At 42.2% G+C, this 16,688-nt stretch overlaps 1 protein-coding gene and 1 pseudogene across 1 annotated transcript in view; both read left to right on the top strand.

The window, feature by feature from the left end:
* Arhgap26 (Rho GTPase activating protein 26) overlaps positions 1-16,688 on the top strand; it is a gene marked incomplete in the record, with an annotated part of 431,142 nt that overhangs the window by 337,845 nt on the left and 76,609 nt on the right. Inside the window, 1 exon segment of the mRNA XM_013512302.1 lies at positions 9,851-9,989. Within this exon segment, the coding sequence (XP_013367756.1) occupies positions 9,851-9,989 (139 nt within the window).
* On the top strand, positions 6,422-7,752 carry LOC102020442 (annotated as a pseudogene).

Here is a 16,688-nt window from a genome sequence, read left to right as displayed (position 1 = left end):
GTACCGGGAACCGAACTCACGACCTTGCGCTTGCCAGGCAGGCGCTTTTGCCGCTGAGCTAAATCCCCAGCCCCCATTAATCAAGTTTTATGTTTTGAAGTGGCACAGTTGTGAGAGTACTATGGGTTATACGTTAACAGGTAGGGGAAGATGCTGCCAGATGGCTGGATTTCATCCCTCTGTTAAGGATCTTGAAAACTATGTAAAAAGAGTTGAATTTATTCCTGAAAACTGAGAGCTTCAGAGGTTTCCAAGTAGAGGAGTAAAATGATTTTTACCAGTACTTTAAAACCTTCCCTGAAGGTTGAACCAAATTGCATTTTGCTTGTTGATATAGAAATCACCTGTTAAATGAATGACAGCACCATGACTAAGCAGCTCAGAAAGTGTAACTTTCGAACCTATGGTGTTCACTTTGAAGGCGGAGTGAGTTCCTCATGGCCTGTATTTGGTTCTTCTCCGCAGACTTCCTAAGGGAAAGCTAGCTCATAGCATCATTTCCCATCAATGACTCCATACCCTGGACTCTGCTTGGAATATATAAAGCTAAAGAAAAATAGACTTGGGAGTATGGATTTTTTACCTATAGTCAAGTTTGAATTGAGAGCTCAGAGGGCAAAGATTTTAGCTCTTGCAATGCCATCTAAGATAATACATTATCAAATACTTAAAATTACCATGTCTACATCCCCGGCCCACTCTTAGCTTATTAACTTGCGTTCTAAAGCATAAAGTAGGCAAATACTTGCGGTTATAGTAGAAATAATACTTACATAATTCTAGTTAATATTTTAAAATAAAGCAAAATAGTGAAAGTTGTTATTGTCACAAATACCCCAAAGTACAGAAATTCTGAAATTTCTTATAAGATTATCCTTTTATTAATTTTTTTACTTTACCTGTCAATGACTGAAAATTTTGGATGGCTAGGGAAAACAACCATATCAAGAAAGCAGGTGCCTTCTTTTCATAGTTTTGATTAATGTGAAATTTCAGGCTCTGTGTGTGTGTGTGTGTGTGTGTGTGTGTGTGTATCGCACTTAACTGTGTAGCTCCAGCACATATAGTAAGATTGGAGCTGTTGCTTTGCAATTACCCACATTTCTTTTGGCTGTGGCGCTGAAAAGGGTTTCTGTACGTGAAGCAGAACATGCCCACACACCATCCACTTTTGTCAGTATTGCCCCTCACTACCCATCAGTACTTGACTAATAAACAAGTTATGATATCCCTTTCCCAGTCCACCACTGAGCTTTGAAAGAGGTGACCTGCTGTAAACACCGAATCCTAAGCAGCCTTGAGTTCCCGATAAAATGGTGGTGACTTTCTATGCAGTTAGCTTTACTTGGGTCCAACAAACTGCCTTGATCTGCTCTTACCAGACTGTTGATGGCACCGAAATCCATTTCAATTATGTTGGGCTTTGTAAGCAAAATGTGTGTCAAATAGTAGAATGCAGTTGATTTGGCAGCTGACATATTTGGCAGTTGTATTTTATTTCCATAATACTTCACAATTAATATGCAAAAACAGTAATAATAATAATAATAATAATAATAATAATAATAATAATGTATACCCAAGTGCACTGAACTAGTTCTTGGTATTTTTTTTTAGTACTATCTTTGTTGGGTTCAGAAACAAGCTAGATTTCCTTGTGTGCTAAGCTCGAATGCTTCTGTCATTGGACTCCCTTCTTTTTAGTGAGAAGAAAAAAATCCTCTTCATTAATATAGTAAATTTGTGGGTATGAGCACATATATTTCCCTGATAAGCCCCAGATTAATGAATAATTGTTGAAATTGGGAAGTTCCTTTAATGTTGCTCAAATACAGGTGGAGTTGGTTATATTTTAATATAGTCCTATCAGCAAAACAAAGAAACAGGAAATAGAATCTTTCTGGAGATAAAAATCACAATCTTCTATATATACCCTCAGTTACTAATTGTAACTGATTCCTTTTCAGAGCTTTTTCATAAAGTTCTCCAAACTATTTTCCAAACTGTTGGTTCCTCTGCCAAAATGCTGATATGAACAGGACATAGGACTTCCAACTGTCCTTAAAAAACCTCTCTGCAGCTCCAGCCTCTGAATTTGGCTTCCTCATGGTTTACAGCAAAGGATCCCCATGAAAGGATGGCTTGCCTGGCCCTCTGGTGCAAAGGTGCAGGGTTTATAACTTCTTCCCTGTGCAGTGCCTCCGTGAGCTATGTGAGCATTATATGGCCAAGCTAGTCACTGTGGCCCTCCATTCCTCAGGCAGATGCTCCTTGGAGTAAACAAGCCAGCCCCATATTGCATGCAACCCTGATCTATTTACATCTCTAGAAAAAGCTCTGTGTCTTTTTTACATAAACTTTTCTATTTTGCATTGTATTCCTCAGGACTCTCTGGGTGATTTATTGTCTCCAAGCTACTTTGCAGTTACAGACCAGAAGCTCTTCATCATGACCTAATTTTCCTCCCATAAAAATCACAGCACATAATAAAGAGTATACCACACACATTACAGGGAGACTTCTAATCCTTTTAAATTGCAGGGGCGCGTGGCAGATGGGATTGGACAGGGTATAACAACGTGTGTGTGACATAGCTCGGAACAAATTCTGCAAGTGTCAATAGTCTGCAACATCAAAATGGGCCAGAGGGGTTCCCCAAAATACTTGAAGTTTGCAGACAATACAAGGGAGAAGAATGCCAAATTCTAACATTGCTGTAGGCAGTTAAGATCAATGTTTTGTAAAGAGCAGTAATTAAATTTATGCTTATAAATGAAATCCTTGTGTTCTGACTGTAAATAATTCACTTTGAATCTCTAGTTATTTCTGGTCTAATGCTTTATGTGTCTCCTTTTTTATTGCATGTAATATATCCTTTGAATAGCAAAGGCCAAACTATTAGGTGCTTCAGTCCTCACCACAGCCCTGGGACTTTTTACCAGCATGACAGCTGAAGGTCAGAAAGTTACATAATTTGCTTAAGGTTGCAGTGTGTCTAAAAGCATACCTACCAGACTTTAAAACTTACAAACTTTACATTTTGTCCTCTGTCTTGCAAATTAGTAATAGTTATAAAGACCACAGATGTCTAAGATCAGTCAAGCTGCCAAGTCCCTATCCATCTATAGTTATCTATGTGACCTTGGACCAGTCAGACAATCTGATTGCACCTCAGTTTCTTCATCTGTAGGAAAGCAACAATAGTAGTAGCTCCTTCATCATTTTTTTTTTCGGTAAAATAATCTAGGTAGATAATCCACACAAATAGCTAAGCATGGTAAGCACTGGACAAATTTTGGTTATTTTTATTGCCATTTATACTTCCACCTCCTTCTGTCTACTCTTTGCAGATAATATGTTAAGCATTTTTGAGTGCATTATCCTTTCAATAGCTCTGCAAGGCAGGTAGGTGATAGATCCTCATTTATACAAGGGAAGTAGACTCAGGGGTTAAAGATCTCCCCTACCACCATATAGCTCTGACTGTGAATAGGAACTCAAGTCTGTCTGGCTCCAGAGCCTGTGTACTTAATATTGATATGGATACCTTAAATTCCCTTCTTATTATTTTATATGGTGATATGACAATGGTATGGCTATCAGTGATGGTAAGGTCAGTGTAGCTCTTGGTGTTGTCTGCTGCGTGAACCCCAGACCACGGACAGAACCTGAAGGGTTCAGTCCACCCCTGAGTACTTACTATCTTTCATCCCTTAAGGGAAAATGGTAGCTTGATGTTTATAGATCTTATAATTCTGCTTATAGGAAGCGTGAAATGAGGGGTGCTTGGAAGAGTTACCGGAGTTGTATTTTTATAATTGTATTCTCCAGTATCTTCCAGCAGGCTTATTGTTTTCCTCTTAACTTTTATCTAAGTTGGAACAGAATGAATCTGCCTTTTTTGTATTAATTTGGAAAGTGTGAAATGAGAAGTTTGTTCCAGCCACATAGTAGAGCTCCATAAATCCATTGCTTGTGGTTTATATGAGCTCATCCTCCCTCGTTCAACAGAGTCATTTGTGCAGTGATTCTTCCTGACAGCCTGAAGAAAACTTCATTCGTTATCTTGAAATAATCTTTTCTAAATGAAATAGGATTGGAATAACCAACAAAACGGAGAATAGTTCAGATTCTCGACAGAATTCCAACTTGAACTTTTAGCACAAAGGCAAACCCTTGGCCTTGCTAGAAGGTGTCCAGAAAATCAAATTGCATGTGTTGAAGTTTCACGGTTAAATGAACAACAGCAGTTGGAGGAATGATTTTTTTCAGACTCCTTAATGAGTATTTGTACCTCCTACTCTGGCTTGACCCAATTTATAGAAGTGCCCTCCTAGCACCTTGGAAAACCTGGGCCTGACACTTTACATTTCGCAGTGCGCTCACTTACACATTATTGCTTTGGATCCTGAGAGCAGCCTGCTAGAATTCTTAAGAAGCCCATTTGTGACTCACAGTGAGCTGGCTTTGGGGACTATAGCTGTCACCCAGAGTGAAAATCCCCTCCTAGAGCTGATTCCATCATGCTCAAATAACTTTTCCTTTAGAGAAAATAGCCAGTGAGAAGAGGGAAATCCTCCCTCAAGTGTTCTTGTGTTCCTTCCTGCTGTGTTCCATACAAATATTGTTCTAGAAGCAATTTTTCATGCATGTGTCTAAATCCACAGCCCTTCCTCACACGCTTCCTTGTTTCTCCAACATTTAATGTAGTTCTTAAGAGAGAATCCACACTCCTGTTTTTATTGACCACTGAAATTAAAATGTATGTACATTATCTTTGCTTCCATTGTAGTTAGGAGAGGATCTCATTCTTAGTAACACATTAGGATAAGAGAGACAAAATTTTAAAAGCAGAGGTAAAAGAGAACGAGGGGTGAATAGGAGAACCAGGCCTGTCTCTAACTCTGAATTCATTTTTAAATGCTCTTAATTAGGGATTGCTGAAGCTGATTTATCTGAGGCCAGAAGCAACAGGATTCCAAGAGACACCATTATTTTTTGAAAATCATATCTGTGGGTTTGGGGACACTGGCTTCTCGGTGACAGTTGGCTGGAGAGAACAAGCGCAAGGAATGGCCTCTGAAGCCCCATGTTCCACTCTGGTCCCTCTATTGCTTAGCCATGTGTCAGGTCAGGAAATCTCTCATTGTCAGGCAGTCATCCTACTCACAGTGCAGAGGTGACCTATAGCTTCAGGGTGTGTCATGGGAGGCACCTAGCACAGAGGCTGGCAGGTGAAAGCATGCATATCTAGGAGCCATTTGAAAATGTTGTTGGTAATGGTGCGTAGTTAGGATGCCACCTGCAAATGGCCATGGCTCAGCATGGTTTGGAGAACAAAGCTGAGGAGGTGAGGAAAGGCTTCTTAGACGTTGTGGTTCTTGAGCTCAACAGAAGCCGCAGCCTATCCCTTTTCATTTATTGTAGACACTCCAAATAGATGGAAGACCTGAAGCTCTTTTGAAATTATTAGAGTTCCAGCTGTTCTGGAAGCTAGGATGTCTGTTGCTTTAAGTCTCTTTTTCTTCCTACCCCTCATCCCAGTTGATCTCAGCTATGTGTGGTGATTCTGTTTATCTTACTGCAATTTTTCAGTCTTCTTAGGAAGATACAATAATGCTGCCCCCAGACAGCTGTGTTTGGGAACAAAACTGACTTAACCAGCTGGCTGGCATCGTTGGAGCCCAAGGACTTGTCAAGCCAGGGAGAGCAGCTGTTTGGGCTGACATTCTTGTAATTCTTAGGACTTTGCTTTCTATATAGCAGCCTTTGAATTTGCTTTTAAATGCACACACAAAGGATATGGAACCATGAGAAAGGATCTTTGGGTGTCAAGGGCCACCACCTTCCTCTTCTGTCTCCCAACTAGAGTTCCAGAAGGAGGCTAACTTCACAGAGTAAGAGATGATAACCAGTGGATCGGTAAATTTGGACTACAGCACAGTGTAGGCAGTATGTAACTATTAAGAATCACACTTTTAAAAAGTTTTAGAAGGGCCTTGTGGTGCTGTGTGACTGGAAGATGGAGCAAGAAGCCTAGTCTGCAGGGTAACCCTGACTCCCACCTCCTCTCTGGTAGAGGTTTAGCAGCTCCAGCGGAGCCTCCTTCTTCACCACCCTGAGTGCATCAGAGCACCAGGGTGGCCTGGGCCTGCAAGGAGAATAGTGAGACCGTGTGTCAGGCTTCTGTGCGCCAAGTGATAGGAACTAGGGCGTCCGGCTCCTAGCCCTACTCCAGGCACGAAAAACCCCATGTGATGCTGAGCAGCTGTGTTCACTGGCAGCTGGAGATAAACACCTGTGATCACCGGCATACAGCAAGTTCTGTATTGATCCAGGCCAGTGTGCACTACCAGCATGTCTGTGTCTGCAGATGGTGCTGTAAGCACCTCATCGATTCCTGGCTGGACCCTAGCCATTGCTCTTGAAGTTACTAAAGTCTGTTGATGCACAAAAAGACACTTATACTATGAAAGAGGTCATATTTTATCTTGGCCAGTATATTATGACTAAATGATTAGATGGTGAGAAAGAACATACTGTATATTGTTCAAATGATCTAGGAGATTTGTTTGGACCCTTTTGTATGAAAGAGCACAGGAAAATGTATACAGTGACCCACAGAAACTTGATATAATGAGTCAGCAGGAGCCTCAGACTCTGGCACATCTAAGAGTGAGAACAGGTGTCACCTTGAAGGTGGACGGGAGCAAAAAGACCCTGGGCAAGAGCTACTAGAAGAAAGGCCTTCCTCTTCAGATGTGGTTTCTAGGCCATCTACGTCATGGAGAAGGAGAAGAATTAGAGAGATAGAAGAAAATTCAGTGAGCTGTGTGGTGAATGACAAAGAAAATGCCACAAATCAGACAGTATTTCTCTCTTTTGATGAAAGCCTGACTCTGTGTAGAAGGGTGATAGATTGTAAAGGAAATCATAGCAGCGAACCGGCAGAGACTGCATCTAATCTGGATCTGGATGATGGTGTAAGTGAATGTTCAGATGAGTGGTTGGATCAGAAATGTTTTGAAACAATTCAGTGTAGAATTTGAAGCTGAAGCTCTTGATTCAGAAGATTATAGTCTTAATGAAGGAGGACAAGAACTCTCAGGTAAAGATGATGAGGTATATCGAATTACTGTGTGTCAGGCAGGGAAAGTGGTACAGATTCACTTGAAGAAGATCCTAAAATTTCCCTAGCTGACTATTGGAAGTGTACTTCATGCAATGAAATGAATCCTCCCCATCAGTCCTATTGCATCAGATGTTGGGCCCTTCGTGATAATTGGCTTCCTGAAGACGAAGGGAGAGATAAAGAGGAATCCCTGGGAGAGCCAAAGAAAATTCCACACAGGCTGAAGAGGGCTCAGACGTACCTGATGGTAAAAAAGCTGCAGCAGATGATTCCAGAGAGGCATATGTTGATGAAAATAATAAAGTTGCAAGAAAGTGAGAACTATTCTCAGCCATCAACTTCTAGTAGCATTATTAATAGCAGCCAAAAAGATGTTAAAGAGTTTGAGAAGGAAGGAACCAAGACAAAAAAAAAAAAGTGTGGAATCTAGTTTCCCCTTTAATGCCACTAAACCTTGTGTGATTTGCCAAGGTCGACCTAAAAACAGTTGTGTTGTTCATGGCAAATGAAAACATCTTATGTCATGTTTCACACATGCAAAGAAGCAAAAGAAAAGAAATAAGCCCTGCCCAGTATGCAGACAAGCAGTTCACATGATTGTGCTAATTTATTTCAACTAGCTGACATAGGCATAAATGCATGCATTTTTAATTTCTGACTATATAAGCCTAAAAATTTAGACAAGACAGATTTTATGGACGTATATCAAAGCGAGAATATAAAGACATTAACTATAACTTAGTACCTTTTGTATAAGAAGGAAAAATACATGGAAAGATTTAATATTTAAAATGTAGATACTCTGAAATACTAATCCTTAGTTTCCCTCCTCTTTGAGAAGTTCTTATTTATATCTGGTGCTATAATGTAGGTAAAAATACACCACTTATAATTAATAAGAATCTTCAGTGAAATAGTGAAAATAATGAGAATTGGGAATAGTAATTGAGATTATAAATGATGACATATGTAAGAAGTGTTATTCAACATTCAGCTCTGCTAATTGGGCCTCATTTTACATGCTTATAGATTACCAGTGTGGTCTTGATTGCCGAAATTTTTAGGTTTAACATATGTATATTTATTGATTTACAAATAAATGATTTATCAAACATTTTTAAAAATTTAATGAAGAGGAAAATACTGAAATATAGTATTTTAAAAGCGTGTAGGTTACACAGTGGTATAAAGAATATAATTCCCAGTATGGAAAAGTATGTTTAGCTGTAAATGAATATTCATGCAAAGCACAACCCAGCCCCTGGGGTATATAGCAAATACTTAGTAAATCATAGCTACTGCAATGCAAACTCTAACCATGGGAACATATTTGTGTCATTAATTCCCTGTTACACCCAGAGTACTTAGTATAAAGTAGATGTTTGGAAGAATTTTGCCAATTGGATGAATGAATCTTATTGTTATACACACTTAAAAATGAATCTGGAAAATACCCCATGTTATCATCTGTGCTTATATCTATAACTGTGGCCACTTTGCCTCTCTGTGCTCTCGTTCTTTCTAAAGTGCTGAGGACATCGGCTGCTGGGCGGGATTGCTGGGAGTTGGGTGAGCCACATGCAGTGCACAGCGCACTTACTGATCCCTCAGGAACTGGCCGTAAGGGGTGGCTGTTGTAGTCATGACAAGTGCCATCTGGGTGCTGGGCATTCTAACTAGTAAATTCTATAGAAACAAAATGTAAGAGTTGTCATGATTTGTGTCTGTCATTTTCCTCTCATTTTTTAACCATGAATTTAAGTGATAACAGTAATAGCCCAAAAGAAGAAAAGTCATAAAAAAACAAAATGCTGATAGTGATAATTTCTAAATGGTAGAATTGGGAGTTTTTCTGTCTTCTTGAGACTTGTACGTTTTCCAAACTGGAATAGATAAATAGAGATAAATAGATAGACATTTTTCTAACCCAGTGTAAAAATAAATAAATAAATAAAGCAATGACTCCCCAATATACATTGCTACCACCACCACCCTTTAACTAAGGAGATGGAAACTGAGCCTCAGAGACAGCTCAGAGGTGCTGCACTGGGAAGGGTGCACCCTGAGGCTGGGGAGTCACAAGGTTCACAGTACCCTGCTCTGGGGCATTCCTGGAATGTTAACGATGTGCTTCCCAGTCTAAGAAAGTTAGCAAGCAGTTAGTAACGGGGAAATAGGACCGGTGAGGAAAGAACCAAGTGTGATGGTGCGCACTGGGAAGTTGAGGCAGGAGGCTTGCAAGTTTGAGCCCCACCTGGGCAGAATAGCAATTTCATGAGACCCCGTATCAAAATTTAAAAAGGCCTGGGGAAGGAGAGAAGGAGGGGAAGAAGGGAGAGAGGAAGGGAGTGAGGAAGGGAGAGAAAGGTTGGTTAGTTTTGATTGATTCGTTCTGGAAAAATGTATTCAGAAAACGTAAAAAACTGTTAACTAACAGTGGTTTGTCTTTATATCAACTACTTTCCATTTCCCCTGGAGAAGAGAACAAAACAGAGATCCATGAAAATTATGGTAGGGGCTAGAATGGAAGCGAACGGTTACCAAACTCTGGAGCCTAATGAGAGTTCCCAGACCTGTGTACAGGGAAGCCCTGAGCAAATGCCCTGGTCTTTTCTAGTCTTTTCCTGCTGATTCTAAGCCACCACTAAACTTTTGGTTGTGCCAATTCAGGCCAAATTCACTACGTGTATGACCGTCTCGTGAAACTTTTATTTGCAGATATTCAACACTGTGCCTGATGTGCCGCTCACCAATGCCCAGCTGCACCTCCTGCGGAAGAAGAGCAGTGACTCCAAGCCCCCGTCCTGCAGTGAGAGGCCCCTGACGCTCTTCCATGCCGTGCAGTCCACAGAGAAGCGTGAGTCCTTGCTCCTGAAGACCCATGCCATGCCACCTCCTGCTGCTTGTGGGGGCCTTCTCTGGGCCCTGTGCGCTGTGGGCCTTTGTGTTCTTGTGGACCATCTTGTGATGCCCTTCCAGGTTCCATTGCTTAGTAACCCCAATAGGGCAAGAAGCAGCATTGCTGTGAATGAACAGCAGAGCCTGTCGCGGAGGATTCTCTTTCCTGATCTGTGGGCAAACACGTGAGCCTCTTTCCCCCAGTTACACAGTGAGAACTCTCCTCTGGCATCGCCTTTGTGGCCCCTCTTTTGTTGGCAGCTCCCATAGAAGCAGTTTCCTCTCCTTGTCTCAGTGTGTAATTGAATGCTCATTGGAGGGAATCATGTGTCCTACTAGAATGTGTCTCTGTGAGACAGAGACCTTGTTCTGCTTGCTCCCGTTACCCTACCTCTCTGTGTCTGGTGTGGAGCTGGCACTTAAAAATATTTGAAATTAATTAATGAGTTCATTAGAGAATAATTCCTCCTTGTTCCAAATATCAGAGTATTATCACCACAAATATGTCAAATAATTTTTACTTCTGAGATGTTCTTTGCAGTAATCAGGTACTGGGCCTAAAATATCCAGTCTTGTTTCAGCTTTTACAATAAGAGTCTTGTGCAGTGTGGGAGTAGAAACCTCAAGCTCTGCTAAAAAGCCTCAGTTTGCTTATCTATAAAATAGGTACAGTAGTGCCCACCTCACGGGGAGTTGTGAGGATAAAATGAAGTGATGGATTTCAGCATTGGTACAAGGCCTAGAACATGGCAAGGGCCAAAGATCACGAGCCATTGCTACCATTATTAGTTATTCTTTAATCACACACAGATACCAAGGTTGTTTTATATATGCAGCTGATGTTTACATGATGTCTGCCGGGACTGGGAATACAGAAGTAAGATCTTTTGTCTCGGGAGCTCAAGGCTGGGTGAGGGAAGTAGACTGCTGAATACCCTGGGGTGAAGTCAGCACAATAACTGCTCCCGTAGAGAAAAGTACCATAGGGGAGGCACAAGAATGTCCTGGTTACCCATAGGCACTGTTGCTCCAGGATGCCCAGGTGGGAAGTCCACCTTTGCTGCTCAACAGCTGTGTGTGGCTTGGGAGGTCGTGTAACATTTCAGGACCGCTGACTCCTCTGGAAAAGAGGGATAATGGTTTTCCAGGATGTCTGAGTTCTTTGTGGTAATCAGGTAGTGGGCCCTAAAATATAGAATCTTAGTTCAGCTTTCATAAGAGACTTGTGTAGTGTAGCATAGCAATTGAGGCCTCAAGTTATCCTGCAAGTCATATGGCTGTTGAGATGATTGAAATGCTTTGAATGGTGCCAGGTGCAGAGTTAGTGCTTGCTAAATGCTGGGTGGTGGTATCAGCATCATTATCATCATCATCATTACTACTACTACTACTGATCTCCCTGAGATACAGCAGAGACACAGAAAGAATAGTGACCTGCTTTCCCTTGAAGAGAGGCTGCATATCTGGGTTGGCATCTTCCTCCATTTTTGTCACAAAAGTGTTTATGATAGCCTTGTATTTCAAATACAATGGTCCTTCTTATGATAACTCTTGAAAGCAAACCTACCCTGTTCCCAAACCTCACTGCACTGAAAGATGCGCTAGTTATCCATAATAAGGCCACATCTTAGTATTTAGCACCATTTGAGTTGCTGTAGAAGTTTTATTTTTATAAGTAAATCTGTTATCATTCTTGTTTCTAATTCTGCTCATATTTATGATCATTTCCTTAAGATAAATTCCTGGAAGGATTCCTAGGTTGGTGGATATGTACACTTTCAGGACTTTGACTCCATCCATCTCGGCACTGGCTTCCTCCTGACAGTAAATGTTCCTCTTAGATGTCTGGCTGGGCTTGTTTTCTCCATGATCTGCACATGGCCTGGGCCTCTCGTTGTATACCAGGGAATATTTGGAACAGGACTGACCTCACCCCCATCTACTGAGCAAATGAAGGATCAGGCTACATGGTGATGTACTTCTTAGGTTTCCAGGAAAGCCACGGTCACCTAAGGTTTCCTACTAAGCACTGTATAGGGCAGATTGGGACAGGCCAGACAGTATCAATCCATTTCCCTAAGCTTAAGGTAGAACTGGGTTTGTGGCTGGAATGGCACAGAAGCAGCCTCTCAGTAGGTCTTCAGGCACACTCTGGAGCATGCAGGGAGGTTGGAGATGCGGAGAAAATCAATTAGATCCGTGTTCCAGATTAATTTTATCACACAAGGCAGAGTGAAAGTTAAGGACATGTGAAAGCAGATCTGCCTAAGCTGCAGAACAGGCTGCTGTGTCCCTGTGTGCGGCAGACAGTGAGGCAACAGGGCTCTACTCCCAACATTAGGAAACACCCCTCTGAGACAGGCCACAATCTCCCCATGGTCCGATGTTGGTAGGTACCTCACTGCTCTGTTTTCTCAGAGAAAAAGCATTGTAATTATAGTTGAAAATCATATATAAACATAAAAGCATTGAGTGTGTTTTACCATCTGTTTTGAAGACCTTTTTTTTGTAGGAAACTGGGATATACTGGGCTGTTAAGGAAAGCACCATGGCAAGGGTGCAGAGTCAGTGCTGCAAGGACTAGGCCAGGAACTGCAAGGTTCTGTATGGGACTTGGCACCTCCCAGGTTGTTACCCAGCCCCCATCACTGTTAGCCCAGCGGGCACCAGTGTCCTGTGATGTTTTGACACACTTCTCCCTCCCCTTTGGACCACGGACACAGAGAACTTGACCACAGCATTCTTTGGAGGTTAAAGTACGTGTAAAAATTGTAGAGGACATTTGTGGGGAAAATGCATATTTGCATAGAATGATGTTCTTCAGTGTAAGGCCTCTTTAGACAGTGCTTCTCTTTACCTCAGTGCTTTTCAAGCTTTAACTGCTTACATAAACCTCTGCTCCTTCTTGGGGCCACAACTACGTAACCCAACCCTGTGATTTGTTTAATGTACTTCAGTTAATCTTAAAGCAAACCACTTCTCTGCGTGATCTCTTGTCCTGATATGTAAAATCTCTAAAAACATAAATTTAATGGTCTCATTGTATCATTCTCTACCACACAGCGAAATAATTATGTAACCATTAAAATAAAAAATGTTTGTCCACATCCCACTTAGAATTTTCTTGTCTACCACCTATTATTGAATATGCACCATTAGTCTGAAGTCCACAGACCTGGCTCTTAATTTTGACTGACTCCAGTCTTTCTTCTTAGTTTAAATATGTAACTTGTTTCTTTTATGAACTTGACTAGAATTGGGTTCAGAGTATGTTAGGGGCTGTTAATGTTGCAGTGAACGCTCACCACTGACCTGTCAGCCTCGTGCTGTGCACTTTCAGCTCATTGTGACACCTGTCCAAGTCTGATGTGACTCTGCCTTCCTTCAGGTTCTTGCCCCAGAGCAAAAACCCTGTTAGAGGCCTGTGCAGGGTAGGCACACATGGCATATACACATGCGTGTATACCTCGCCTCTACCTTCAGAATTGCCACATCGCAGTTTCACAAGCTCATTTCTTCTGTCTTGGCTGCCTGATCTCCTTTGAGTCCAGTTGTGCTCGTTTATCTCCTCAGTGCAGTACTTGCAGTTTAATATTTTTCCTCCATCCCACTGGCCAGTCCCCTTTACAGTCCCCAGTTGACAAGCTTGTTTGTTTTGTTTTTTGGTACCGGGAATTGAACTCAGGACCCTGCACTTGCCAGGCAGGTGCTGTGCCACTGAGCTGTATTCCCGGCCTGCCAGTTGAGATGCTTAATGGGGCTGAAGCTTCTGGAGTAGCCCCCTTGGAGGTTCTGGCTGTTTATCATCAGCACACATTTACCCCATCTCTCTCCAGTGACCCTGTCCTGTGGAGAAGTTCAGCCCATTATGTCCTGCCCGAGGTGAATCTGTGCCAGTACTCATGGCTTTGGATTGTCATTTGCCTTCCTCTTCTCAGAAAGGACACTCCTGAGGGTCACTTGGAGAAATCTATAGGCTTAGTTCTATCTTTGACTCATGAAAGTAGTCTGGCATGATAAGTGTGTGTCTTGTTTTCCAGAAGTTTCACCTGCTGTGTAGGTAGACCAGTTGTGTAGCCCAGGCACCTGCCCACAACTTTCTGCTTTAATCTATGGGAGTGAATGGAATTTTCTCTGATGACTTTTTCCTTTTCCCTAAAGGTAAAGCTGTCTTTTTGATGACAGTGATGTCTTCCAAGAATGACAAACCACGTGATTTCTCCTACTGTGTGCTGGGTGGAGGTTTAGGTCAATTACAAGGTAGCATATGGCTTCTCCTCCCACAGGCAGTGTGTGGTGGACGCCCGGGTTGGAATGAAATGGGAGTGGCCAGAGAGATGAGGGCTTCAGGGAAAAGGGCTATGAAAATGATGGGAGAATGCAGGATTTAAAAAGCATCATATCAAAACATGCAAATCATCAGGAAACCACTGACTATTTTAGTGAAGAGTGGGCTAGATATCACAGTTGTCTGTAGCTCATCAAGGAGAGTTTTCTAAAAGGGGAAATTTTGAGAAAGATACCAAAAAAAATGAGTGTCCTGATCTGGCCCAGAGGACAGAAAGGAGGCCTGTGGTGGATAATGGAGCAGGAGCAAGTCCTTTCTGCAAGAACCCATGGGTGCCTCTGTCTCTAGAACTGATGAGAGGCCCATGGAGCAGTAATTTCCCCAAATACAACTCGGGAAACATTTTCCCATAGAAATTGGTTTTCTGTTTATCTGTGTTTAATACATGTGACTAAATAACTTACCAAGCTGTTATTTGTGCTGGGCACTGTGTAAAGCAACATCATTTAAACTTTAAAATTATATGATACCGATAACATCCCTATTTTCCAGTTGGGAGGAAATAAAATTTATATCACATCATATACTCAGGGCCATCCAGCCTCAAAGTAGTAGCTTTGTACCCAGTTAGCACACTGCAAAGCTGTGCTATTAACTGGTAATCCAGATTTCCAGTTCCAGCGGTGGAATAGTTTCAGAGGAGAAGTGGTTCTGTTAGGGTTTGCTACCGTGACCAAGTCTCCAAACTCCACCTATTTCTGAGGGAAAATGCTTCCTCATGATCCTGGAGGTTAAACTTTCATTAAGCTTGGAGCCTGCTTATTAGAAGCTGGGGGCTGGTGCAGAAGGACAAATGCATGCAACTGATAAAGAGCCCTGGGGCCAAACAAGATTTGAGGCTCATTCAATAACAATTTTTTTTAAAACTGTAATATGCCAAGAGGTCTGCTAAACCCATCCTGACCTCATCTGATCCCCACAGTTAACAGTCCTGAGAGGCAGGTTCTGTTCCACATTTTACAGGCTGAGGCTAAAAAGAGAAGCTAGGCAGCCACACAGCTTGCAAATGCAGAGAAGGTGTTTGTCCGTACAGCCTCTTCTTCCTGTGCGTTATCTCCCTCAGGTCTCTTTATATGTTCTTGAGCCACAGAAGTAAACCTTCATAGATTGAGTTACAGAAGCAATAAAACCCATCTGTCTCAGCTTCCAGAGCCACCATGGGGGCAGCCGAGCCATGTTGAATGGGCTCCTTAATATGCAGACTGGCAGGAAGCAACCACATGACAGCCTTCTTCCCTCCAGATCCAGCACTGATTCTGCAAAGAGCTGGGTGCTTTCAGTGGTGGCTTGAATATACGGGGCCAAGGCAGTCACTCTCATTTGCGATCACCTCAAACAGATGGAACGAGGTTTTTCACCTGCACTGGCCAATGGATGGTAGCAGGGGAGATTACTGTTTAATCTCCATTTTTCCACACAGTTACATCGTCCAACAGAAGCTGGACTAGTACATCTGAGTGAGAGGTCCTGACAGCCAAGCTGCACTTTTTCAGACCAGTTACAGAAGGGAGAGCCAGAAGGATTGGGGTGGACTAGCAGTGAGGGTTTATACCTTTTAAACTTCTGCTGAGAGGTCACAAAGTGACATTTATAAATGATTTTATCCCAGATTTTTTATATTTATACCAAGATATTGCAATGAGTTTCTTAGAACAGTGGTTTTTCTGTTGGAATCTATATAGGAGATCTTGGCTGGAACTCAGGCATCTCTATATTCAAAAGCATCGGGCAGTGTCCAGGCTAACTGAAGTTAGAGAAGCTTAGCAAGGTAGGAACAGAGAGGTTGCTGGTGTTCTATCATTACCAGACTGTCTCTGCAACTCCCTGTCAGGGTTGGAGCAGCCTGGTGTGGTAGGAAACAAAGTCTCTACAGCTGGACTGAGTTGTTTATTGCCATCTCTATTACCTCCTACCTTCATGGCCTAGAGAACGTTCTTTCCCTTTCCAGAGCCTCCATGTTTTCATCTGTAAAATCGTAATAACTAGTAATAGCTGCCCTGGAGAATAATTAGCCTAAGTGGGCCAGCTCATGTAAAGTACTTGACACCGGGCCTAGAACATGGTAAGTCCCTAAGAGCTGTTAGCTATGATTATGATGACTGTCATCAGGCTGTAGTCTTACCTTCCAATTAACACAGGAAACAGCCCTGCGATGGAGCCCGTGGATTCCAAAGAAGAGACCCGTGGTGAGGGAAACCCAGAGCAACACTGGTTCCAGAGGGAACAGTTCGATGCTTGAGTGCAGATTCACCAGCAGCCTGAATCCCATTGTATGGAGCCAGCGGGAGTGGAGATAGGAATGGATTCTTG

Source organism: Chinchilla lanigera, unplaced genomic scaffold (assembly GCF_000276665.1).
Source record: "Chinchilla lanigera isolate Chin_1 unplaced genomic scaffold, ChiLan1.0 scaffold00014, whole genome shotgun sequence".
NCBI lineage: Eukaryota > Metazoa > Chordata > Mammalia > Rodentia > Chinchillidae > Chinchilla > Chinchilla lanigera.
The sequence above is the reverse complement of the archived record's forward strand: the minus strand, read 5'-3'. Positions and strand labels throughout refer to the sequence as shown.